Source organism: Chamaea fasciata, unplaced genomic scaffold (genome assembly GCF_029207755.1).
Source record: "Chamaea fasciata isolate MVZ Bird 193981 ecotype frontalis unplaced genomic scaffold, bChaFas1.0.hap1 SCAF_5, whole genome shotgun sequence".
In the NCBI taxonomy this organism is placed as follows: domain Eukaryota; kingdom Metazoa; phylum Chordata; class Aves; order Passeriformes; family Sylviidae; genus Chamaea; species Chamaea fasciata.
This window is the reverse complement of record NW_027094090.1, coordinates 67,411,960-67,437,560: the sequence shown is the minus strand read 5'-3', so window position 1 is coordinate 67,437,560 and position 25,601 is coordinate 67,411,960. Positions and strand designations below refer to the sequence as shown.

Here is a 25,601-nt window from a genome sequence, read left to right as displayed (position 1 = left end):
TGGCAGTGCAGGCTGGGACCAGTTAGAATTCCTCTAAATATGCACAAGGGTACGAGGTGATCTTGCAGTGCTACAAGTGAGGTCTTGTAGCACTGATGCTAAAAGTTCCTGTGATTTGCATGAAGAACAGGAGCTTTTGCAGCAAAAGTGAGTGAGTGAAACGAGGGGTTTGTGCCCTCTCTGCTACTGCAGCCTGTGTATGGAGAACAGCCACACTGGAAAATTCCTTGGGCACTCTCAGCAAGGTAGGTCTGAGAAAAAAGAGAATTCAACGCCAGAAACGTCTCTCACTGCTTCGAGGAGTTGCCTAAGGTGACAGAACCAGCTGGATTTGAAGTTTTTGACCTTTTTGCACCTTTTTGACCATCTAACTTAGGGTGCTTAGAGATCATTAGTTAACGTTAATATATTCAGAGATGATCTAAGGAATCAAGAGTCAGAGATTTTTTTTCTTTGGATTCGTATAAAGATACAATCTCTGGTAGAGTTCAGGGAAAGTTAAGAGAAACTTTTGCTAGGCAAAAGGAATGATTTATCCTGGCTAGCAAGCCAATGGAAAAATATAATCAGCTTGGGGTAGCTCTTTTTTAATTTGAGTGTTTTAACTGGCTTTGTGGAAAATCACATTGGAATTAAAAGCAAGATGAAATATAACTGTACTATATCACAGATGTTGATGCCAGAGGACTGCAGTGGGTTTTTTTCTTCAAAGTGCTGTGATAGAAAAATGACAAGTAAAATTAAATACTGGCCAGAAAATCTGGATGTAGGCTTTTTAAAGAGCTCTTTGTACTGAAATGTAGATGTCATACACTTATTTTTACTGTTGAATCAACACAGGACGAGGTCTATGGATCTTTGTGTTCCCACTATTAGCTCTTTACTGTTATTGTAACAATAATTTACAGTCCAATAAGTAAACAGGACTCCTGCTCTAAAGGCCTTAAAACCCAGCAAGGTTTTGGGTATGGGCATGCCTGCGCTAATTAAAAGCACAATTCACTGCTCAGGACAGTCAGTGAGTTGCTGTGGGCCACCATTTTAAACATTTTCACCCAGAAGGACTCCAGACAGGTTTATGCATCAGATCTTATAGTCACAGAGGGCTGTCTAACTTTCTTTTTTGCTGCTTTCACATTTAACTTCTACAAATTTGGTTCTCCTGGATCCTTTATCTTCTATTTCTCCTATCTTAATTAACGAGAATGCGTGTGGTTAAATTTTTCCAGTAAGGCAAATTTATTTTTATGCTGCTCTTAACTCTTCCCTGCACTAAAATACATTCTGATTTTTTTTCCGTGGGCCTGGAATAACGTCACAAGCCAAGCATAACAACTCTGTGGAAATCACAATATTGAGGTACTTCCTTAAAACTGGGTAGTAGGAAGAGTCTTTCAAAGTGGGAGTTATGGTGCTCTCATATGCACTGCTCAAACACTCAGGTAAACTGAGGGAGGAGTCATTTGCATTTACTCTCCCCTTTTCTTTTTTTCAGAAAACACACACTTTTTCCGAATGTCCAGATTTCATCTAGATTTCCATACAGAAAAAGTTGTGCAGTTACCAAACTCACCCCTTTCGAGGGGCAAATCACCAAATTATGAACTCTGGAAACGCGCTCAAAATACCAAACATTTTAAAGACAAGAGTTTAAAAAAAAAAAAAAAAAGAAAAGAGGCCCCATTATCATGACAAATATATACATAAATCAAACCCAAAATAACCCTGTTCAAACATGGTTGTGCTTGGATATTCATACCATGCTTCTTTCTCACCAATACAGGGTGAAAAACATGCACTAAAATTGTGGATTAAGCACGGGAGGTGATCAAATTCAAAACTGATCTAAGCCTAATCTGTGGAAGAGTCCAGGGCAGCTCTCCTGGTGTTCTTCAAAGGCAAAATAAAGCACTTGCCAAGTGCTACAGCTCACAACCATGCTTCAACGTGGCTTCCTACAGCTGGGGCCACCGTGGTGTGGGTTACCTGAGTTATTCCAACGATAAAAACACCACCAGATACATTAAAAAAAAAAAAAAAGAAAAAAGAAGAAAAAAAAGAAAACTAAAACCACCCTCCCCCTCCCTCCCATCCCATCAATTTTATCAGCAGCTTTTCCAACAAAAAAGGAAAAAAAAAAACAAAGAACGAGTCATATATACAGACATGTACACGCACACAGGGAGAGCTCGGGACCACGGACAACTTCTGGGATGGCAGCAGTAAAGGGGTGTGACAACACAAGATGCCAAAAGAAGCCACTGTGCTTCCCCAGCCCTTTGCTACGTGATCCATAATTTGGAGGCCTCTGCTACCCAGATGGAATTTGAGAGGGGGAGGGAGAAAGGAGAGGGAAATACCCGGGATGCTTGGGCGAACGAGCTGGTGAGCAAAGGTTTGCGGCCCCAACAACGGCCAAAATCTGAGCAGCAAAGGGCGTGGAAGCAGAGAGAACCAGACAGGCAGAGAAAGACAGACGGACAGACACAGCGACAGATATGAATGCCAGTCCCCCAGTGAGGTGCAGGCTGGATGCAAGTCGTCCTTCCCGCGATCCTTGCTCCCTCGGAGGGAGGGGTGTGTGCACAGCACTGTGTGGCAGGGCTTGGCTCCAGTCCTTGTGCCTGGACAAGGACTGCAGGGCCTCGAGCCACTGGTTCTCTGCCTCCAGACACATTGGTTGGGAGTGGGAACGGACCCGTGAGGTTTAGTGGTGGCTGGAGACGGGGCAGAGGAAAGGCGGGGAGAAAAGGAAGAAAGGCAGGGTGGGGGTTAAAAGGGAGGAGGGGTGCAGGAGAGGGTGAAAGGGAGATTTAAGTATAGGCTGTCAGATATTCCAAAGAATGGGAGCAGGAGCCCATGGCAAATAATATGAAGCCTCTTGACACCGAAAGCAAGATGGTTGTAAAAAAAAGGGCCTCATGCGCCTGGTTTACGGCTGAGCTGCTTCACACCAGAAATAAAACAGACTAAATGAGAAATCGCTGCACAAGTCTCCGAGTGTTGGGAGCTCAATGCTTTGGTATTTCTCTGGCCTTGCCGCACCGGCACTCAGGATCCAATCAAGCTGCAACCCTCTGCTGACTTCCTAACAGAATTTGGAAACCTTTCCAGGAGCGCAAGGTATAAAGTGCTCAGCTCTCCTGAATACCCGATGGGCAAACACCAAACCATTTCCCAGCAGGCCGGGACAACACAGACCTGACTGACATTTTTTAGGCAAGTAATACACCAAGGTGGGGCGTTACTTTGGGTTATTTGGTATATTTGGGTTTCCCTAACCTTCACAGGGGGGGTTGCTTCCTGAGGCACCCCAGTCCTACGTCTCCCAGATGCCCGCACTCAACGCTGCACTCCCCTCCTGTCACCTCTCCCATTAAAACCCCATTTCGCCCATTTCCATCAACCCTCAAACCACTTGCAAGGTTCTCTCTTAGGAAAAAAACGTGTGCTGCCGCAACAGGAGGGCGTTTTACGCACGGAAATATCCCATCGTTTCGCAAAAATTCACCAGTTCTCTATCCCTGACAGTCCTCATCTCGTAGCCAAGCTCAGCCCCCCGGCTCACCACATCACCTGGTGTACCTGTGCTGGGTGTCCTCCCTGTGCCTCCTGCGGGGCTCACACTCACACTCACACTCAGACTCACACACAGCCGTGGCTCTGGATGGACAGGCAGGGTGCGGACCAGCCCAGGTGGTTTCCTCACTCATCCTCACACACCCCCAAGCACGGCTGCCCGAAACAGAAGCACGCAGACACGCTCAGAGTCACCAGCAGAAACCCTCGGAGACAGACCCAGAGAGGCACCAACCCTCCCTGCCATCCTTTCCAGACAGACAGGTGGGATCAGACACACAACAGCCCCGCTGTCGCTGCTCTGGAGACACCGTGCTCCCACCTGGAGGTGCCTCTGGAGCTCTCACACACCGGCAGGCTGTGAGCTGCCCGCTGCAGCTGGAGGAGCAGCCCCTCAGCAGCCCAGGGCTCCTCCAGCTCTGTGGGCACTGATAGGGGCATGGCTTTGGTGAAAAATGAGGACTGAGCCACGCAGTCCCTTTGGTCTGACGCCGGCAGGGGAAAGGATGAAGGGAACAAGGACCCTGTGGACCAAGGAAAAGGCAGCTTTCCTCTCCCACCAAGGGGAGGGAGGTCACAGGAACAGCTTTCCCAGTGACTCAGGCTCTGGCTGTTTTTCTTTCATTGCTTTGGGGCACTGTGGCACAGCACAAATGGAGCTTGATTTCCCCATTTGATACAGAGCAACAAACAGTAATGAGCAACTTTCTTTTGCCTGGAGGAGGGGACAGCAGGCTGTTAGTCACCTTTAGAGAGCTCAGCTCCAGGCTGCTGGTGTCTGCTGATGTGGAAAAGAAGGAAGTGCTACTCTCTGCTTGGGGCTACCACTGGGATGATACAGTCCAAAACCTGCTGGTTTTTTATTCGACTCCTATAAAATTTATTTCCAATTATAATAGAGAGCAATAATTTTTACCGCCTTAAGGTTTTCTTCTTAAGGAGCTTAAAGGGTTTTGCAAACTCTAATAACAATACTTTTTAAACATAAGGAATAATAACAGTCTCCACTGATGGGAAGACTGAGGTATAGGGATCTAATCAAAGTCCAAGGGATATAATCCATAGGCTTTACATCCCAGGCCTCATATGTGGTACCATTTTTCATCTTACTCCCCAAAAGTCGTTCTTTGCCTTGAAGAGAGCTGACACATGGTAGATGTGGTCTCTGCCTCGGAAGCTCTTTTTTTAGCAAAAGATTAAAAAATAAATTCCTCTCGTCCCTCTTTAGTTACTTAGGAAGGGGCGTAAGACTGCCCCAAAACAGAAATATTGAATATTTCCAAAAATTTGGGGGAATAATGATAATAATAATAATAATGATAATAATATCTTCATTTTGTGGCTAGAAAGTTAGTTGTACAGCAGTCACTGAGAGGAAAGCTCAGTCACACACAGCAACGCCTGAATCCATCAGCAACCATTCCCTGCACAAATACAGGTGAAATACTCGTGCTGGCATTCACACTCTTTTTCCCCCCACACATGGATTTATGTCTGGACACTCTCCCGTGGATTTGTAGCCCACACAGGCGCCCAAACACTCTCAGGGACATGGGGAACAATTAATGGGGGTGCACACACAAACACCCACCCACGCACACTCACATATGTCTTAACAAAGGTTTCGGTCTGGGAAATTCCTTCTCAACAAACAAACAAACAAACAAACAAACAAACAAACAAACAATGCCAAAAGGAAAAACAAAAGACAAACCAGAACACGGGGAAGCTGCAGAGACAAAAGCAAGCACACAGCTACACACACACACGCTGTGGAGGCTGTCAGTCACTCAGGGCTCTCCTCACAGCTACAGCTCAGAGCCTGCTGGGTTTGCAAACATCTGGTGAACCCCAGAGATCTCAGGGTCATGTGTCTATAGCTGACCTGTGCCAGGAGTCTCCATCCTCCCTTCTACCTGACCCTCCACTCCAAGAGCAGCACCTTCCAAAATCCTACCACACACAAGCGCTCTTCAGCTTCTAAGGAGTTCAGCAGAAATATTTTCACCTGCACCTGGCCAGTCTAAACATCTCCTACTAATGGAGCTGGTTGGCCTTTTGGGGTTCATCGTTTCTGTCCTTTTCAGGTCTTTGGGAACAAGACAAGACGGTGCACAGAAACACAGGGCAGGGCTTGCTCAAGCCCACAGACAGCAAGGAAGCAACAAGGCCCTGAGGAGAGGGGAGAAAAGTGTCACAAACTGCCTCACACTGCTTGGGGGAGATGACAACCGTCCGTCCAAGATGGGCTGCTACTTCCAGAGCCCGTTTTTCTACAGGTGTAAAACATACCAAGTGCTGCTAGCAGGGAGGGAATCTGACAGGACAAACCGACATACAAAACATTCTCTTATTCGATAAGGGTTATAAGTGCAAAAAAGGGATTTCAGAACATTTCAGAACAAACTCAATCCATAGCTGCCGCTCGTTTATCAGTGCATCGAAAAAGGTTGTGCAAGTTTTTAGTAACAAACATTAGAAACTAGTAGCAAAGGACTTGCCTAGATAAAAAGAGAAGATTTAAACATGCCAGGTAACAAAAAGACGTGTGCAGAGATCTGTAAAACTGTATAGAAGGAAAGGATTCTTTAGAGGAAACAGAGGGACCACCACACAATGCTCTTCGCAGCCCTCGCTAAAAGAGCCAGGGCCAGCCCTGCTGCCTCCTCACCTGAGACAGGTGCTGCTTGTTTGGACAGAGCCATGTCCTCATTTTTCATGGGTTTCTACGACTGAAAACTGGATTCTGGGCCTTGCCTGACATGAACTTGAATTGAGAGAGAGCCTTGTCGCTGGCAATTAAGCACAGCAGCACGGGCAGCCCTGGAGACTGAAGACCACAACCATCAGCAGCAGCAGCAGGACTGTCTCGACAAGATGCTGAGAACGAGTGTGATTTATGCCGCTGAAACCTGATGTCTGGGAGCTGGGTGTCTAGACAGACCTAACAAAGCCAGACACTCACCAGGCAGAGGTGGGCACCTCCAAATAACAATTTATTTCCTGTCACACGTGTCCAGGGTGCCTGGGGAAGGAGCATCCCTCGCCACTAACAGCAAGAGGACACCTGGGTGACTCTCTTCCTCTCACACTATGGAAGTTAATGAGGAGATTAAGCTGAATTTCTTCAAAAGGAGCCATTGGATTTTCCTGCAGGTTAGAATTGCTGACTGGTTATGTACCAAAACACAAGGGTTCGCTTCCTATCTGCTTAGAGGACTTTTATACGGATTTAAATACATCGGTGAGCGAAGTCTTATTGATGTTTAATATGATCCATTTCCAGTTAACTGTGCTCATTCCCTCCAGTGCCATGCACAGTTCTCCCTCTATGGATTAGAACTGAACTTTTCCACAACCTGAAGGCTGTTGCCAGGTTCCCTACTTAGTTTGCTTGTGACAAGTGTGGCAGAGGAAAGGTTTAAATTTCGCTCTTCAAAAATTCACAACTTCAGCCTCATTGTAACATCCCTCTACAAAGTCAGCCCAATACTAATATCTACCCAGTGAAAGGGAAACCAGGATTGTTTACAACATCCTGCGGGAAACGTTGTAAGCAGCTTTCCGTGTCCAGAAAACAGGACATTTAAGAGATGCAAAATAGAAGTTCCTTTTCAGTTAAAAACTATTTTCCATTCTTTCAAAAAGACAAGGAAAATAAACTAGTTTTAAAAAAATTAAAATTCGCTTATTCAAAATCAAAATGTTACAGCTGGAATGAATATTTCTGTTTCAGAATTTTAAAAAAAAAAGAATAAAAGTAAAAAAAAGTTGAACAGAAATTAAAGTAGAACCAAGACATGAAAATATTTTGTTTGGAAAGTTCCAAGTAAGGAATTTTTATTTTACAAAACACTTGCCTGATTTTTTTTTTCCTTAAACACAGCACTGAGTGAAAACTGTGCTGTCACTTTTCTGCTTGCAACGGGTTGTCTTTACGGTACACAACAATTCCAAGATGGAATGTTTATTCAACAGCCACATAATTTTGAAAACTCATGACTAATTTGCTGTTCTTTCACATATTTACAGCAATTTTCTTTCAATCTTTCTATTTTCCTGGCCTTTATGAGCCGGATTTTACAGTGTAATTTTTGCCCATGCTCATAAACCCATCGTAGCCTTTCTTTTGGGAATCTGTGTGTTCCCTGCCTATCCTTAGTCTATTTATCCTACAATTCTGTATCCATCCACCTCCAGAAAAAGAGCTATAGGGAAAAAATTTGCCTGTTGTGATTGATTTCCTGCACACCTGATGCTCATTTCAGTCTCCGTGGCTCGCTCGGTCCTTCACCTGTCTGCTGAGATGGGCACAAGTGGGGCCAATCAGTGTCAATTGGGCCGGAGCAATTTGGGAGATGGGGCAGATCAGGCTCCAAACATCAACAACGGGGGAAAAAAAAAAGGGTTGGAACTCTGGTGTTTTGTTTTCCTTTGGGATTTCTGCTTTATTTTTATTTTATCTACCTTTTTTAATTCGTTATTATTATTTTCACATTTGAAAGGGAACATTAGGAGCGGGTTTCCTCTAAGCAGAGGTGATTTGGTCTTCATTTCTTTTGGAGGAAGCCTGAGTGAGGAGGCGCAGGGAGGATTCCTGGTTTGGTTCCCTCAGTTCCACCTCGAAAGAACTGACCTTTATCTCTCTGGTGGGGTTGGAGAGTATTGAACTGCCATGGGAAGCAAGGCATAACACTGGGCAGACCAAAGTGCTGGCCTGGGGCTATTCCAGCAGCTTCCCATGGCACAAAGAGCTTTCTCACTTACACTCCACTTCTCCCATCACTTTTCCTGCTATACAGTTTAAGTCATGCCAGGCGGATTATGAAGGGAAAGAAAAATGATGCAAACAGTCCAAAAAAGTCCTTTAAGTCGTTCCAAAAATTAAAGCAGAACAAAACCAAACCAAATTAAAAAAATTAAATGAAAAAAAAAAAAAATAAAAGAAAGAGCTTTGAAACTAAACAACAACAAAAAAAATTAAACTCAAAATAAAGAAGGGGGGAGATTAAAAAAAAAAAAAAAAAAGAAAAAGAACCCGGGGAAAGACAAATGAATGTTAGAGCAGGCACGATCATGGACAGACGCCAGCTACTTACGTTCACCTCGGTGATTGCTATATCAACAATGCTACCCACAACAATCAAGGCGTCAAATGTATTCCATGCATCACAGAAATAGTGCTGCATGTGGCAGAGAAGCCAAGGAGAGAGAGAGAGAAGAGAGAGAGGAAAGAAGGAAGAGGAAGAAAGAATGAGAGAGAGAGAGAGAGAGAGAGAAGGGAGAGAAAGAGGGAAAGGGAGAAAAAGAAAGGGGGAAAAAAAAGTAAAAAAAAAAAAAAAGAAAAAAAAAAGGTAAAAATAAAACGAAACGAAAATAAGAACGAAACAAAAGCGTGAAAGAGGGAGAGAAGAGGAAAAAAATAAGAAAAGAAAGAGGTTACGTGGGCATATTAAATAGTCTCTTACCACTCTACAGTATTGGTTGCTCAAACCTCTGTAACGTTTCACATGATGGAGGGTATCAACAAAAGCCTGGTTAGTCAGAAAGTTACACTCAAGCATGTCTACCTTTTGGAGGGAAAAAAAAAAAAAAAAAGCACACACACCCCAAACTCTGTGCGCTTTCACCAGTCACAGCCTTGGGGCCAGCTGTGACAAGTGAAAAAGAAGGAGGCTTTTTCCCCCCCTCCTTTTTTTTTTTTTTCCCTGGGAGAAGGAGAAGGACGACGGCAAGTTCAATAAAAGCATGACTAGAGGGAAAAAAAACCAGAAAACAAAAAAAAGAGAGAGGAAAAAAAGAGAGAAAGAGAGAAGGAACAGCAGAGGAGGAGGAGGTGGTGGTATCCTGGGGAGGGTAGAGTAATACTCACATTAGTTTCACTGAGAATGACGTCTATAATGCTGCCAATTACGATGAGGAAGTCAAAAACATTCCAAGGATCACTAAAGTAACCCTACATAAGGAAGGGGCAGGCAGGATGGGGATTAAAAAGGAATGTTAGACAGACAAAAACAGTTCAAAATTACCATTAGAATTTCTGCCCTGATACCTTCAAGGGGTTTTTCCTCTTAAGTCTAACTTGCTTTGTGTCTCGAGCTGTAGCCCAGGCCTGGGTTCCCTGACTGGTGTGAGCAGCCCCTCTCCAGCTCATGGGATTCCAGAGAAGCCACCCCTCCCCTCCAACTCTGAGACAGGGGCTGAAGGGAGGTCACACAGATCATTTTGGAGCATGGCTGCTGGAAGGGATGAGGCTGGCAGGACCAGCTCCTCCAGACATCTCCATTCCTGGCAACGCAGCACCCTTCCCATTTGACTTAGTGGGGAGAGTACAGGAACAGCACAACGTGGTTTCCTCAAAAAACGGCTCCCCACTGTCAGTATCCATCCCCCAGGCCATGTTCCAGCTGTAGGGCTCCACAGGGAACAGCTGCCTGCTGTGCCATGGAGGAGGAGAGGGCACGGGCAGGCTGGGGATGTGCTGTCTGAATCTCACCTTCCTCTTTACCCAGCCACAGCCCAGCATTACCACAATTATTAGCCTTAAAGTTTCTCGCAGTAATGCTTTAGGTGCTGTCTCAACAACACACAGCAGGAGCGGGATCTCTGTGGCTCTGGAATGAGCTGGGAGTGTGGCCTGGCTGCTCCCGGCAGGGAGGGGAGAGAATGAGAGCAGAGTTGGCTTCAGCGCTGCTCAGAGCCAGACCTGCTGCTCACTCCTGCTAAAGAGTTCCACAGCAGTGCTGTCACCTGACGGCTGAGCACTTCAGGGGCTACCCCAAACATCTCCCAGAGCTCAGGAGATGCCGATCAGCACTGCTTACTGTCCTCATCCTGCATGGCTTTTTGGTGGGTGGGCTGCAAGGACGCAGCCAACACTTTTGGAGAAGGTCCTGTTCAGCCTAGGAGATGAACCTCTGTGTGGAAACTTCCTCCACAAGTTCACGAGCAGAGAAAATTCCTCTTGGCTCGCTGAACACCTGTGCCACTCTCTTGCCCTTGTTCTGCAGTCTTAACAGGAGGCAAACACACAAAACCCTCCGTGCTCCTTTTCGGGTGTTTGGTTTTGTGAGCAGGGGCTGATCTGACCTCCCTGTTTCCCAGCTGCAGCTTGTCTCCTGTGAGACTGAACCCGAGTTGCACTGTGACTGCTATTCTTAGTCCGAGAGTCAGGTCATGGGTAAAGTGGGAGCCACTGTTCCCAGGCAGCGTTGCAGAAAGCAAAAAGGAGAAAAGGAAAAAAAAAAAAAATTAAAACCAAGAAAGAAAGAAAGAAAGAAAAAAATTATCCCAGTACTGGCACTGTGCAAAGTCGGGCTTGGGAACCTCACATTGCTGAGGGTTCAACCACCACATGGAGCAGGCACTGGCAAAAAGTGTCTTTCTGTCTCCCGAAACACTGCCTCCATGAGACTTTGAGACTCACATTTGGGAGCAACATTACACTTTGGGCAGGGAAAAAAGAAATTAAAAAAAAAAAAAAAAAAAGAAAAGATGAAGCAGAAAAAGCCAGTGCCCAGCTGGTTCCATGCCAGTGAAGGGAGCTGGCAGAGGGGACTTTGAAGTCTTCTCCTCAAAACCAGGGTAAAACACCTTTATTCTACAGCCTGAAACAGGCAACTCTCTTAGCAGGCCTACACTGGAAGGAGCAGCCATCCCATGGCTACACGTTACTACACAATTAGCTACAACAGGGAGGAAGCAAACAGGAGCAAAAGCAAATTCAGAGAGTATTATTATTCAGCGTCCAGCCTAGAAATACACAACAAATATTAGAATGAATTCAGCGGTGATGTCCGGCATCATTAGCAACCAGATGGACCTGGAATAAAACCGTAATTAGACTTCACCAAGAGGAAGGGGAGGGAGAGAACAGCAGATTAAATTGTAGAGGCAAACGCATTTTGAATAAATAAAAGGACAGACACAGATCGTACAGAGTTACACAAAGCGCCTTTGCAGCCTGATGAGACCTTGGCAGACTTGCAGGAGCAAAGAAGAGAGCAGAAGACACCAGACCCAATCCTCCTGCCCCTGTCCATGGGCGCAGTCCTGCAGAAGGCAGCGGCACTGCCCACGTGCCAAATGAATGCATGCCTTCAGTAGAATGGTTCTCTTCTATTTCCTCTCAAATTGCGTGGTTTAGGAATTAATAAGGATTTCAGCAGGAATCCAAACAACTTAAAAAAACCCCTGAGAGTTTGATTTTGGGCAGCTGCAAGGGCAAAGATCCAAAACGTGCTGTTTAGATGATGACTTTTAATGATTTTTCAAATCTCCAGTGACAGATATTTGGTGTTTTCACTAGGATTGGCATCATACTGCAAAGAATGTTTTCGGTGTAACCAAATCTACAATTTCTTTTTTTTTTCTGAGCAGCTTCTTACACCGAGCCCAAATAACCATGGCTCTGGTGAAAGAGCATTTGCTGTAGATGCAGAGCCCAGGTGACAAGTGGCATCAAATCCTGTCCTCAGCTGACCACCAAAGCCAGTCAGTTGTAAATTGCTCTCAGTAGTAGTAGTACAACCTCTCTGGGAGCAACGACACTGCGCTGACAGAGCTGGCACATCTCAGGAGAGATTCAGGCCTGGAAAGAAAAGGTTCCTTTTCCATCGCCATCAGAAATAGCTGCTTTGGACCTCTGAGACGCCACGGTGCATCTGGAGTCACTCTGCTGACTTCAACAGCGTTGCTCCAAATTTACACTGCAGCCTCTTTCTCCTGGGATGCTCGGCTGAGTCTCAGCAGCAAGATCCTTGCTTGAAAGTCATGGGCTGGTCTGCTCTGGGATCTCAGGAAGAGCATTATCCCAGTCTGATATCGTGTGGCTGCAAGGCGAACTCAGGGAGCTCTCCTCCTCCTCCTGTGTCTCTCACACGAGTGACAGAGAGGAACCATGGGTGTGAATGCAGTTTTACTCAACCCCACATCCAAAATTCCGGTGTTGAATTAAGGAAACACATGAATTTTAAAACCTTTCCCTTCCTCCTCACCTGCTCCCTCTGTGTTTCGAACAGAAGGGTGAAAAACAGGAAGATATTATTCACAGTAAGAGAGCTTGAGGAAACAGAGAACACAGGACACAGCTTCATTGAGGGATCAAGGTGATGGGATCCTTCCCTGAAAAGCCACCCACCCTCCGGAGAGAAATTTACCTACAAATGGCCACGTGGGATTTAGCTTGGGATCAGACCTCACAACCCGGTCAGGAGTTCTGGGTGTGAAATGAGAGTGAGCTACACCCCTTCAGGACCTGCCTCTTGTGACCTCAAAGTCCCTCCTCAAGCCACATTCCTCACTGGACTGTACCAGGGTGGCTCGTGAAAGACAAACTCAATGAAGGAAGAGAGTTTCCCTCTAATAAAGAGGTTGCATTTCCAAATTTTTTTTTTTTTTTCCCACCAGAAAGTTCTGCATACTTTTCCCAAGAGGGTGGAGGTCTGACTGGAAACGAATTGATGGCACTGTTTGTTTTTGCAGGAGAGGAATTTGGAGTGCAATTCCGTATTTTACCCATAAAGGGAGAACGCTTGACCCTGATTTAGCTTTAATTGCATGCTACAAAACGGCATCCTCAGGGCTTTACTGGGGGAATGGGAGTCACCCTCTCTTGTGGGATGCCTTTGGAGATCCATGAAGCTTTTGGGGGGAAAAGAGGACAGAGAGAGACCAGGAGGATTGGATTGAATATTCAGGAAGTATGAAATAGCCCCACCAGTAGAGCACGTTCTTTTCCCCATTTTTTTTTTCCCCCAAAGGTAGCAAATGATAGTGTATCACCACATGATCAATAAGTTAACGAAAGGCTGAGCATAAATATGCAGTAGCTGACTGGAATGGAATCTCATTTGTGCAAGAGGAGCAGACATTTCAGGATGAGTATTGCCAATCACTTTTAGGTTTCCTAGTTGCTGAGATTAGCTGTGAAAGAAGCCAGGGTTTTATTTAGGTGCCAACAGAGGCATTGACATCTCAGGACACCATTTCTTCTACTCTTTTTGTGAATTTGAGATCCTAAATAGAAGATCTGAGAAGCCTCAATTATAACAACAGGGAAAATTGCCCGAGGAGGTCTATCTGAAGCTCAGAGTCACCAAGAGCCCATAATAAGGATATGTGGTGGCTGGAGTGCTGTGCATCCGCTCTGAAGCACAGGAGTCCTCAGGGGAAGGGTGCTGTTGACTCATGGAACTGGCTGGGTTTTGAGCATCGAGCCCTGTGGGACCTGCGGGGTCACTTGTGTGCTGGTTTACGTGCAGATTTTTATCTGCTGAGTCACAGGTTCTCGTTTCTTTGCCTCTTCTGAGGCAAAAAATCTAACAGCCCCCTCTGAGGGGAAAAAAAAAAAGTCTCTAAAGATGAAGAGCACAGCAAGGTCAAGGCTATTCACTGGGTGGGATCTGAATGCAGGTGGGATGCTCCCCAGTGGAAGGTGATGCTGTTACAGGAAGAAAAAAAGGGAAGGATGTGCATTCATGCATGCATGTCTGTATTTATGAATACAGGAATGAAGCACTGAGGAGGAGAAACTAAGACACAGAGAGAACTGCACAGCCCAAAAGGAGGGCACACCGCAGGCTGACCTTGCTGCCGCTCCTCTGAAATAATCCTGCATGCTAAAACAACCATAAAGAAGCATCAAGTCTAAATCAGAGCACATAGGAAGGAGAGAAAGGGGCTGATAGCCTGACACTCAGTGGGATTTCTTAGCAAAAAATTTCCTGCTGATCGTAAAGGGCAAAGCAGACGTTGCTGGGGATTTGCAAAACGAGATGAACTGCTAGTCTGGCTGATGTTTAGTTAATACAAGGATTCGTTGGGGAAAATGCTGCAGGCTGTTTGGAGCTGTGAGAGTCAGCCCTCAGACTTCATTAAAAGAGGCTTTCCCCGAAAGGACTTCTGCAAAAGGGACAGTTTTGAACCAAAGGACATTTACACAGTTCCATGGCTCTAGGCACACGCTCTCACTGCAGATTTGGGGGGAATTCACCTGCGTGCTGAGCAAACCTAAAAAGCTACAATAGCTCCTGACACGGGATGGAGATGAGTGTCAGATGCAAATTCTGTTGTGCTGAGATACCATTTAGCCATAACAGCAATCAGGAAAATTAGCAGAACCTAATAGAGAAGGAATCAAGTGGAGGATGCAGCTGCCTGGAGTTCCTGACAGGCTGCAGGAAAACAGCATCTATTTGCATACTATCTATCAACTCTCATCCACTGATGGATTAATTCTGAGACAGAGTCCCTGCAGTTCACCTACCAGTCACTGTAATGAGTCACTGCTGCAGGGAATTAAACAAGGCTGCCTTCTCCTCCTTCAAATCTTTCCGCAGACAGGCAAAGAAATGAGGAGCATTTCATCACTCCAGACTGTTCTGGCGAGTTCTGGAGGAGCCTCGTGACTCTTTGCTAATTCCATGAGAAAACAAGACCAACTGATAGCCCAGGATGGACACTCATGAATGTTGATGCTTCCCTTTTATCCTCCCTCACTTGTTTCATGCTCTCTCTCACAATGAGGGCACCTGTGAAAGCAGACAGGTGTCCCTTGAGGTCTGAGGGCCTGCTTGGACATCCTGAACACTCTTCTTGGCAGAAACAAAAAGAGTTGGAGGACCTGAATGGCTCTGTGACCTGGAAAAAGACCTCCGATGATTATTTCCAGGTGGCTGGTAGAAAACTGAGGTACCTCGTCACTGGGCACTTTGAAGTGGACACCTGATTATTGTTTGAAATCCCGTAGGTCCTAAAGCAAATTCCAGGTCTCACTTGTGCTTCTGGGGAACAAATATCCCCATCACAGGAAAAAAAAAAAACCCAAAAAACCCCCCACTGCCTGAACCAAGGCCCCCACGCCTCTGTTTGACAAACTTTAACATTCATGGAGGCTGGAAATACAGAATCTCTTTTTTCTGCTCTAGACACCTAAGGATAATCGATGATGTCAGGGGGACATGGCTAGAAAAGACTGTATCATATCTGTGAACTGAGAATTTCCAGGTTTCGCAATCCAGTTTAGAATTTTGCAATCCAATTTTAGAACTGGATTTTCCGAAGAGCCCCAGCAGTGCCTCCTCCGTGCCCATCCACGTGGACTCATAGGATGGTTTGGGCTGGAAGAAACCTTAAAGTTCATCTAAATCCAGCCCCTGCCATGGTCAGGGACACCTTCCACTATCCCAGGTTGCTCAAATCCCAATCCTGCCAGGCCTGGGTCACTTCCAGGGATGTGGCAGCCACAACTTCTCTGGGTAACCTGTGCCAGGGCCTCACCAGCCTCACAGGGAAGAATTTTTTCCCAATACCTAATCTAACCCAGCCCTCCTTCAGTTCAAGGCCATTCCCCCTTGTCCTGCCACTAAGTGTCCTTGCAAAAAGACCCTCTCCAGCCTTCCTGCAGGTCCCTTTCAGGTGCCGAGGGTGGTGGCACTTGGTGGCACAGCCACCTTACATCTCCCTCTATTCCATTTCCTCTAAAGTGCTTAGAAATACACGAGCTCTCAGCTTGAAGTGCAACCTGCTGGTGCCAAGGTCCTCCGAAGACTGGGAAAGAAGCGTGGCAAAGGCAGGATGGAGACATTTATTGTGAAAGCATCTCTTAGACGTAGCAAAGAGTGCACTTCCAGGCAACATGCTGAGAAGGCCAGGCCTGAGGAAATTATACCAGTAAAGCACGCTGAAAACCAGATGATTCAACCAGCTGATCCTGATGGAATTTTTGGCCTGGATTGCTCTTAACTGCCTTTGGAGGAAGGGTGAGTAATGCCTCTGAACAATAATGACTAAGGCCTCCTTGATAGAAATGCACGAAAATGGTGGCAGAATAGCTGAAAGCTGTCTCATAAATTTTGCTGTCCACCTAGAAAATAAAATAAACGTTCCTGACCTTCCTACAGGCATCTTGAGGCACAGCAATGCCCCATGAGGAGTTAGGCCCTTTTTCCCATGAACAGGACGCTCACAGCAGCCATTTACACAATTACTGCCCTGCAGCCAGAAACCAGACCTGTTCTCAGCAAAGAGAAACACAATCAAGCACTGGTTTTACCAGCAAGACCGAAAAGTGAATGTGATGGCTGAACAGATCTTCTATCACAAAGAGAATTTTTTATCCCAATGAGAACTCGGCTGTCAAATTCCATTTGGAAGAAGCTGCAAGTGCTCAAAGACTTTGGGAGGTCTAGGAGCAGTGTGTCTTGATGGGAGCCAGGAAAGAACTCCTGAAGGCAATAAACCAGCCCAGCAACATGAAACAGTCCTATGAACAGAGCTAAAGGAGGGGCTTTATTTAGGATTTTCTATCTCCTAAAGCAGGACTGACATCCCAGCCCAGGCAAGGATGTTTCAAAAGAAGGAAAGCTCATCCTATCAGGACAGAAGTACCACGTCTCTCAGGGTGAAGAGTCACTTCATGTTGTGGGAAGATGAGATAGGGGCAAGCAGTGGGTGAAGAAGCATTCCCCAAGGTGGGGATTATTACACGGGAGTTGCAGTTTGTGTTCAGGCTTGGATGTTTATTATTTCTTATCTATTTACAGACTCACAAGCCGTGATCTCTAAGTAGCAAATTAGAGAAATGAAGTAAAATGGAGTCCCTCTCTATCTCTACCAGGTCTTTTCGAGGACAATCCGTCCAATTATGAAATGCCACCTAAATTATTTTCACTTTAAACCCAATAACGAACCACTTGAAGGCTGCAATGCAGACTCCATCAACCAGTGACAGAAAACCACCCAAACTCGTGAAGAAGAAGGAAGAAGAAGGTGAAGAAAAGGACCCAGACACTGCCTCAAATCCTCCATATTGCTTCTCACACATTGGTATATACTAAAATCTTAAAATCTAAGTTTCCGGAATTCCAACAAGTGGACAGTGGATACTGAGTGGCAGAAAGGCACAAATGTTCAAGAAACACCACATCAGGTATGAGCAGTGGGTTTTTACAGGGTTTCTTTTTACTCCATTTTCATAAAAGGCTTAATTTTATATGGATTAGAGTAGGTAATAAAATAATACTTATTTTCATGTGATCCATCAATCATAACAGAAGAGGATAATTACCCTCATTTTACTCTTGGGGGAGCAGAAACAAAGAGGACTAAAGTTTCCAAGGTCTCCAAAAGCCAGATGCATGAGAGAAGGGAGATCACCTCCCTTAGGTGTCAGCCAGGCGACCATTTGCCGGCGGAAATGTCACTTTCTAACATGATGAATGGTTCTTAGCGGGTGCTGTATCACAGTCTGTTATCTGGCACCATTCTTACGTGAAGATTCGCCTCCCTGAGAGATTTTGACCCTTTGAAACAACCTCACATGAAGTGACAGAGGGTCGGGATTTTTTTTTTTTTGCCTGAGAGGGGGAGCGAGTTGCTTTTCCCTGGCGCTGTTCCCTCTCCAGGCTGTTGCTGCTGCTGTTTGGTGCTGCTGTGAGTGAGGCCCTGGTTCACCATCCCACTGGGCTTTTAACACCGTGCAGATAATTTTCCGTATTAAATAACTGAGCGCAGTCGCTAATACAGCGCTTCCCACACTGTTGCACGGCGCAGTCATATAATTATTTCTGATCATTTATAACGACATTAAAACCCCCCCAAGTGCCAGACTGAAAATACATCTGTCATAATGTTGCAGCAATATGCAAATTCTCCGGGTATGTTTGCTGTGAAGGAAAAGGTCCTCTACCACTGAAGCTCTCACACAGCTCCTTTAACAGCCTTTTTTTACTTTTTCCTACCGAATTCTCCATTGATCCTTCAGAAAGCTGGAGGACTGCACAGCTCTTGGCTGATCATTGTTAGACATTTCACACGTTCCCTGTAGTAATTAGAGGATGTATTTGCAGAAAATTGCTGGCCTCGTCCTCCAGGAAAGAGAACATCCTGCATTTAAACAACAGATGCAACATGGGGAGCAGCAGATCAAACAGCCTTTTTGTCCCTCACCAACTGTTTCCACCACGACGTGAAAGGACAAGTTGTTTTCATGAAGGGGGAAGTTTGTTCTGGATACTCATTTCGTTGTTGGCCTCTTTCTCAGGGGGCAGCAACAAAGAAACCAAATAAGGTGCACTCCGCTGGTGTCTTTGTGGCAGATATATTTATTTCCTGCAATAAAAGGGGAAAGAGCCACTTCATACAGGATGCGAACCAGTGCTGACGAGGAAGGCTTTGATGCTTCCTGACCCAGATTCACGCAGAGTTATGAGCGAGGATTTAGGGTGAAAGTTTCATTTCTCATCATCCATCTCGTTTCTTCTGTTGCATTCACCTACCGAGTGTTTTTCACACTGCATGACTTGTTTAGGTTCAGTCACGCCTATGCCATCTCGGGATATAAGCATATGCACAATAGAACAACTTCAGTCTGGCACTGCTTTCTTCTCCTTCAAACTGTTTGGAAGGGCCAGATTTCCTCTCCCACACACACCCAGGAGCTGGTGAGGAGCTCAGCGAAATCTAGAAGCCATCAAAGAGGATTCCCTGTGCCTCCACATGATGAAGGAGGCAGTTATCTGCTAGCTAACTCCTCACTTGTAGAAACTCTCCAAATCAACCTCATCCCTGAGCATTCTGTTGCAAACTCTCTTTCTCTGTATTAGCTTGGAAGATTTGTTATTCAAGGCTCTGCTCGATGGGCCAGCAGACTAAAGCACCAGGATGTAGTTCCTCTTTGTTTAAATTTCACTGCCTGGGTGGACAGCACTCTCTCCCGAGTGGTTTTGATTAAGTACCTGGAATAACAAATCCAAAACACATCCAAACAAATGGCTCTTGGCTGGTGGGGTCTCCCATGGTCTGTGAGAAAGCCTCAGTGCTGAACTGCTGAGAGAATGCTGTGGCACACACCGGGCTGCAAGAGGCTCGCTTTCCTTCTTAAGCCTCTCTTTTCCTTCCTTTTCCTGGACATATGGGCAGACAGAAATTCTGTCAGGCAAGAAGCTTCCAGGAGCAAATCTATCAGCTGACTGTGCCAACCCACTGGTGTGCACAGAGGACTGGGATGACCTGCTCATCCATGCCCAGAATAATTATTTCTTCCCACCAAAGTCACCTAAACAGGCTGCTCTGACATACAGAACTTTTAGTATTTCCTTTTTCGGAAAGGGTTGGAAAAGAAGCTCCTTCCTCCTCCCAGATCTACGGACATGAAAGACAATCTGGCCAAGTCTCCTCATGATGTGTATAGTGTGCAAAATGCACGGCAATCCTGGCAGACAGGTAATCACCGCAAAGAGAAAGCAGAGGAGCAATTAATGAAGGGTAAAGATTTTTTCCCCTTTTTCTAGTTGATTTCCCAAACCCTCGAGGCTGGTTCAGCAGTTCCTCCAGAGCCTCGGGCTGGCTGCACACGAAATGCAGAATCTGGCGTCTTTATCTGGGCACGGCAAAGACCTCAGGGATTTCTGGTCCTGTGGCAGCTGAGAGTGATTCCAGCTGGGCTGTTGGGGGTACAGAAGATCCAGAGGAATATACAAGACATCCAGACTTCACCCACAGCAAAATCTGGGGTGAAAAAGGAAAGTCTTTCTGAAGTAACATGACGTTGCATTTTGAAACAGGGCTGATTGTAATCCACAGAAGCAGGGAAACAAACCGTACCCAAATTCTACTGCAAATTACCCTGATGAGGCAGTACACAGGGAGGCTCTGTGGCTGAGAGTCTAATGTGTTTGAACATGGAGACCTGGGACGCCTGCCAGGGAACTTCAATAAAACGTAGAAGCACAAAAAGATGCTCATTAGCTTAAAAGGCATGGGTTTTAATTCAGTTTTTAATTTTCTAAAAATCCCTTCCCGTGTTTAATTTTTCTTTCAGTCCTGTTTCTCTTTTTCTTTTCCTTGCATCACTTTTTTGCCCAATCACTTCTTCCTCCATTTTATGAATACTTTACTGTTTCAAGGTCTTCAATTTATTTTTTTCTTTCTGCCTTTAAGGGTATTTTATCTTTTCCCATTCTTCATTTTTTGTCTGGTTTTTCTTCCTCCAAGAACTTGGGTTTTCTCTTTTTTCCCCTCAGACCTAGTCCTCCCTGTTGTTTTAGTTCTTTCCTTCAGCTAGCAAACTGTCTTGCCACTAATTTATGCCACCATGCTGCATCCCAGAGCATGTGATTTTTAGCTAAATATGATTCCTGTTGGATGAAGCTGACGTGTTATTCAGCTCTGAGCAAAAGACCACTCAGCTGTAACCAGTTTTCCTGATTTTTGGGGTTTTTTAAAATCAGTGCAGGATGTCTTTACTTCCCTTTCTCTGTATAAGCTGGAGAAATAAAACACTGTGATGAATGATGCCAGCATCCTACGTTCTACAGGTATTTCTACATGTACTGGAATGAAGAAGTACAAAAAAAACCATTAGATTTCCAAAATGACCCAACATTGTTTCTGTGGTGCAAGGGGATGTAAATTTCAGCTGTTTGTGAAAACGTTGAAGCCTCTATCCTGACCCAGGAATAACAGATTACGGTTTTGGTGAGAAAGAGGAATGCAAGTAGTATGAAGCAGCCAGTGTGACTTTAGGAGAGACTGCTCAAAGATCTGTTTATAGGCATAAATGTATGAGAAATGTACTGGTAAAAAGGGAACAAAAACAGATGAGTCATTTTGCAGGTTTTAGAGAAGAAATATCTGTACATCAAATGCATGATAAACGCTGACTGAGAGGAGCTTAAAGAGGAATAAAGAAGTGCAAACGCACCAGGGGAGAAAAGAAACGCTGAGGACACGTAGATCCTTCAGGAATAACCATGGGTGGCACTTCTGACTTCCACTGCACAGGGGGTCACAGCTCTTCCTGGGATCTTGTTTGAAACAGCCCCCTGAAGTCTGCTGCACAAAAACTGACGTGTAAGAATGGCAGGAATGCAGAGTAAAGCAGCAGCGATAAATGAGGGAGTGGAGGAGCTCTCCCAGGCAGGACAGATGGCGTTTGTTACAGGCTGCCTTACAAGTCACATCCATAAACACCCGGGGAAGAAAGGTGCTGACAGTGTCTGGTGAATGGAATAGACTTGTGATCTGCAGTCTCTCCGATAGTCATGATTCCACGGAGGAAATCTCCAAGATTCCCTTTCCACACGCAGCCACGGGTTTGACAAAATATATCATCATGTGCTTTGCTTCATGCCCTGCCCAGCAGCAGTTCCATGGATATGTCTTCCCTAGTTTGAGATGACAGCCACAGCAGGAGAAAATCCCTAGCTCTTGCATTAGTGGTCCTGCCCTAGCTAAGAAGGGCACAGATGAAGTGATTCCTGAAAGGAAAAAAGTAGATGTGGCTCATCAGGAAAACAGCCCATTCCAGGGGGCTGGAAAGACCTGAAATTCCTGGAGGAATATCCATCCTCACATTAGCGTGTGCATTGACAGATGGTGAGGCTTCATATGAATAGGAATTTTAAGTCTTTCTCTTTGACTTGAAAAGATAAACCCCAGGCAGGTTTTGTAGAGCAGCTGGCCCATCATGGGCTGGCTCCTGTGGGGATTTCTTCTTGAAGAAGCTGGAGCAGTGGTGGCTGTGAGCACCACAGACAGCACAGCACCTCATTCCCTTCCATAGTTTTCTCTGGAAAAAGCCTGAAGCAGCAGCAGCAGCAACAGCAGCTTTCTCCATGCAGGAATTGGAAAACAGCTCAGCAGACCGGCTGGAGAATTTATAAAATTAGAAAAACAAAGCAGAGAAAGGCCTTGGCTCAACAGCATTACTTTTAGACAGTCTGTCTCTTTAGAGTAACTAGTCTCGAATCAGTTTATGAGCACCAGCCAAGACAAACACTGAGGTCCATTTGGGAGTTTTGCTTCAGAGCCGCATATTAAAACTCTGCAAGGAGACGCAGGGCATGTAGTGGATGTTTTCTTTATCAGCAGCCCTAATCACCCCAAAGCTCACTGCTAGCACGCCCTCCTGACAAAAGTGCAGACAGGGATGAGCTGTCTTAGATTAATCCTGCAAAAATAAATGGGGAAACTGACCCTCTGCATCAGAAGAAGTGTCACACAAAGCCACAGGGTCCTCAGAATTCTTGTCCCAGCCTGGCATGTGCCACAGCAACAGCTGCTCCAGCTGATGTACCCCTCTTCTCTGGGGCCTCCCAGGAGACCCAGCAATCCAAAACACTGCTCAAAGAGCATGGCCAGCTCAAAGGACAAGTTTCAACGGGACTTGCTGACCAGAGCAACCAATCTCAGCAGTAACAGTGTGTTTAGTTAGGAAAGCCCTTGTCTTCCAACCCCCTTCTCATATTTTCTGTAAGTGTGAGGAGATGAGCCCTGACTTGGACTTGGCTTCCTATTCCTACAGCTGGCCTTTCAATAAGCAAAGCCTTTCAGTGAGCAAAGCCTTGCTCCCAGCACAAGAACCAGGGGCAGGGCTGGACTATCCACGCTGGCTCTTTGTAGACTGGCACGTGTGTGAACCTGCTTCTTTATCCGTGCAACTGATTGCGTTTGCTTCTCTCACCTCCAGTGTCAAGAGCAGCAAGTCAGGAGGACACCTCAGAGAACGGGAATGAAGAAATAAAAAAGGGATACAGTAATAAAATCTGTATTCAGTCAGGCTGCCACCTTTTCCAGTTGTTACGCAGGTAATACACAGGGCTGCACTGTGTTTAGTGGACCTTGGCAATGGCAGGTTAACAGCTGGACTTGATGATCTCCAATGATCTTGATGATTTTCCAACCCATTTCCAACAGAATAGTGTAATATCCACTGTAATGGTGGATGCCACACCATGGGCAGCAGGAGGAAATCTGCATCTTCAGCTCACCGAGTTTCCTCCTTTCTTGTTGTCAGTCATAAAGCTCACGGCTCTTTTATTTTAGGGTGTTCTTCAGACAGAAAAGAGTGATGTTTGGGCACAAATTCAAAACGAGACAAAGCGGCTTAAACAAAGGCTGGTTTGTGTTTTGTTGCTGAGGAAATGACAGCCAAATCTGTCTGCAGCAGAGATGAACATTTCATTTTGCCATTTCCCATCTGGGAAACACTAATGACACTCAGCATCTCATTTCTTTGTTGGGGGGACTTGGTTGGCTAGAGGGGATAGGTAATGATGTTGTCCCAGGCGACAAAGAAATGCGTCTGGACTTTCCTAGCTGGTGTTCTTGGGGACAACTTCCATCTGCAAATGTAGTTTGGCCTTGACAAGACCTAGGCAAGCAGAGGATGGAGGTAACTACTTTCTCCAGGCTGGAAACTCCCACTTCAGAACAGATTCCAGGCAAGTTCATCTTCAGTACTGGTGTGCTGAACCTGAAGAGAAGCAGCTGGTGCTCCCCATGTTGGTGCACATCAGTCCCAGTGGTCAGCTGGGAGGAAGGGTTGCCTTCTTTGGAGAGCAGGCAATGAAGGCTGCAGCCAAATCCTGCTACAATGACAAGTTACACAAGGAATCTTGCCTTTCCAAACCTGAGTCACTGAACTGGGACTTAACATAATTCAGTGTGAATATGCCGCAGGAGGGAAGTCTGCGTGCTGTGTTAGCTCTTTTCACAAGGTCAGTCCTGTTTTTCTTCCCTGTAATCCTTTGCTTCAATTTTTAAAATGTTGGTGGGGTTTTTTTTCAATAAGGTATTCAATTAAAATAGAGGTGTGAGTTAGTACCGTCTTTGGCATACAGACCAGGATTTGAAACATTTATTGTTAGTGCTGGCTATTCTTTCACCTGAGGTTGTTGTCTGAGCCCTAGCTCGAAAGACCCCATTAAGACTCTACTATTCTCATCATAAGGAAAATTTCTTTTTTACTCTCACTTTTACTATAGTGTAGTAGCTGGGGATTTAGTTTGGAAATTACAGAATCATGGAAAATTGGGCTGAGAGGGGCCCTGTGGTCTATTCCACTTGCCTGTCTCAAGAGAGATCATAGATTCCTAAACTCTCTTGAATTAAAGATTCCCCCAACTTATTTTTAAATCCTCAAACTGCAGAGATTCCACAATTACTCCAGGAAACCTGTTTCAATGTTTTGCCACCCAGAGATACGTGCTTACCCTCAGCTGATTTTTTAAATTTTTTTTTTTTTTTGGTGCAGTAAAACTTGAAAAGGAGATTGAACAGAGGAAAGTAAACCACAGGAGGTAGAAAGGATTTCCACTATCATCAATGCCATTTCCTCACTGTTAGAAGCAACCATGTCAGGTAAAGCCTTCCTCGCATACGTACAGAACTCAGAATTTGACCTGGCTGAACTTCTCCCCTAAATGTTCTAAGCCAAATTCTGCTGAGATTCCCATCTTCCTGAAAGTCAAGGATCTCCTGTAAAGCACAACTGCAAAATCAGAAGAGCATTATAAAGCCTCTGAGATGCGCTTCTGGGTACATGGTGTGCAGATAAAACTTTCATGAAGTGACAGAAAATTTGCTTGCTAACAGACACGGTGAAGTCTCAAGAATGAAAGGTAGATCTCTCATGAAAATTAAAATCCTTGCTGAAACAGATGAAGATGCTTCTAAATTTCCCAAGACAGTGTTTGAGGTCTCACAAAAAAACCCTCCAAAACTTCAGCAGGACTTCAAAGATGCTCCTAACTTCCAAGAGAACTACATCTGAGACAGGATAGTGATATTTGGCTTGGGTGAAAAATAAAATCGTGACCATAACAAGAAGAAGTCCTACAAAGTGTGGAAGCAAGAGAGAAGCTGGGTGGGAGTAAAGCCAACATGGAGTTGAAAAGAAAAAAACAAGGCCAAATTCAGTAGAAATGGAGAGCAAAGTTTCTGAAGTGAGGATGAAGAAGATGTTGGATTACACCTGGGAGGAGCTAAATTCAGTGATCCCCACAACTTTAACACGAAGGACAAGCAGGGCTGCCAGACATAAAAGTTCTCATTTTTACCAATGTCATAAGTGATGCTTCAGAGAGCATCTTGACCACCTCCACAGCGTTTCAAAGCATCCTTCAAGACACAACCCCAAGCCTCAAGGTACCACTGAAGATACGAAACGACAGGAGGGACCTATATTGAGGTGTCTGGATTCAACTTTTTATGACACCTGACTGAATTTAAACCTCACA

At 45.3% G+C, this 25,601-nt stretch overlaps 1 protein-coding gene across 1 annotated transcript in view; it reads right to left on the bottom strand.

Moving 5' to 3' along the window:
• CACNA1C (calcium voltage-gated channel subunit alpha1 C) overlaps window positions 1-25,601 on the bottom strand; it is a 449,625-nt gene that overhangs the window by 42,304 nt on the left and 381,720 nt on the right. The window contains exons 32-33 of the mRNA XM_066184282.1: window positions 9,452-9,535; window positions 8,679-8,762 (exon numbers count right to left, since the gene is read on the bottom strand). Of these exons, the coding sequence (XP_066040379.1) occupies window positions 8,679-8,762; window positions 9,452-9,535 (168 nt within the window). The remainder of the gene's footprint in view (window positions 1-8,678; window positions 8,763-9,451; window positions 9,536-25,601) is intronic.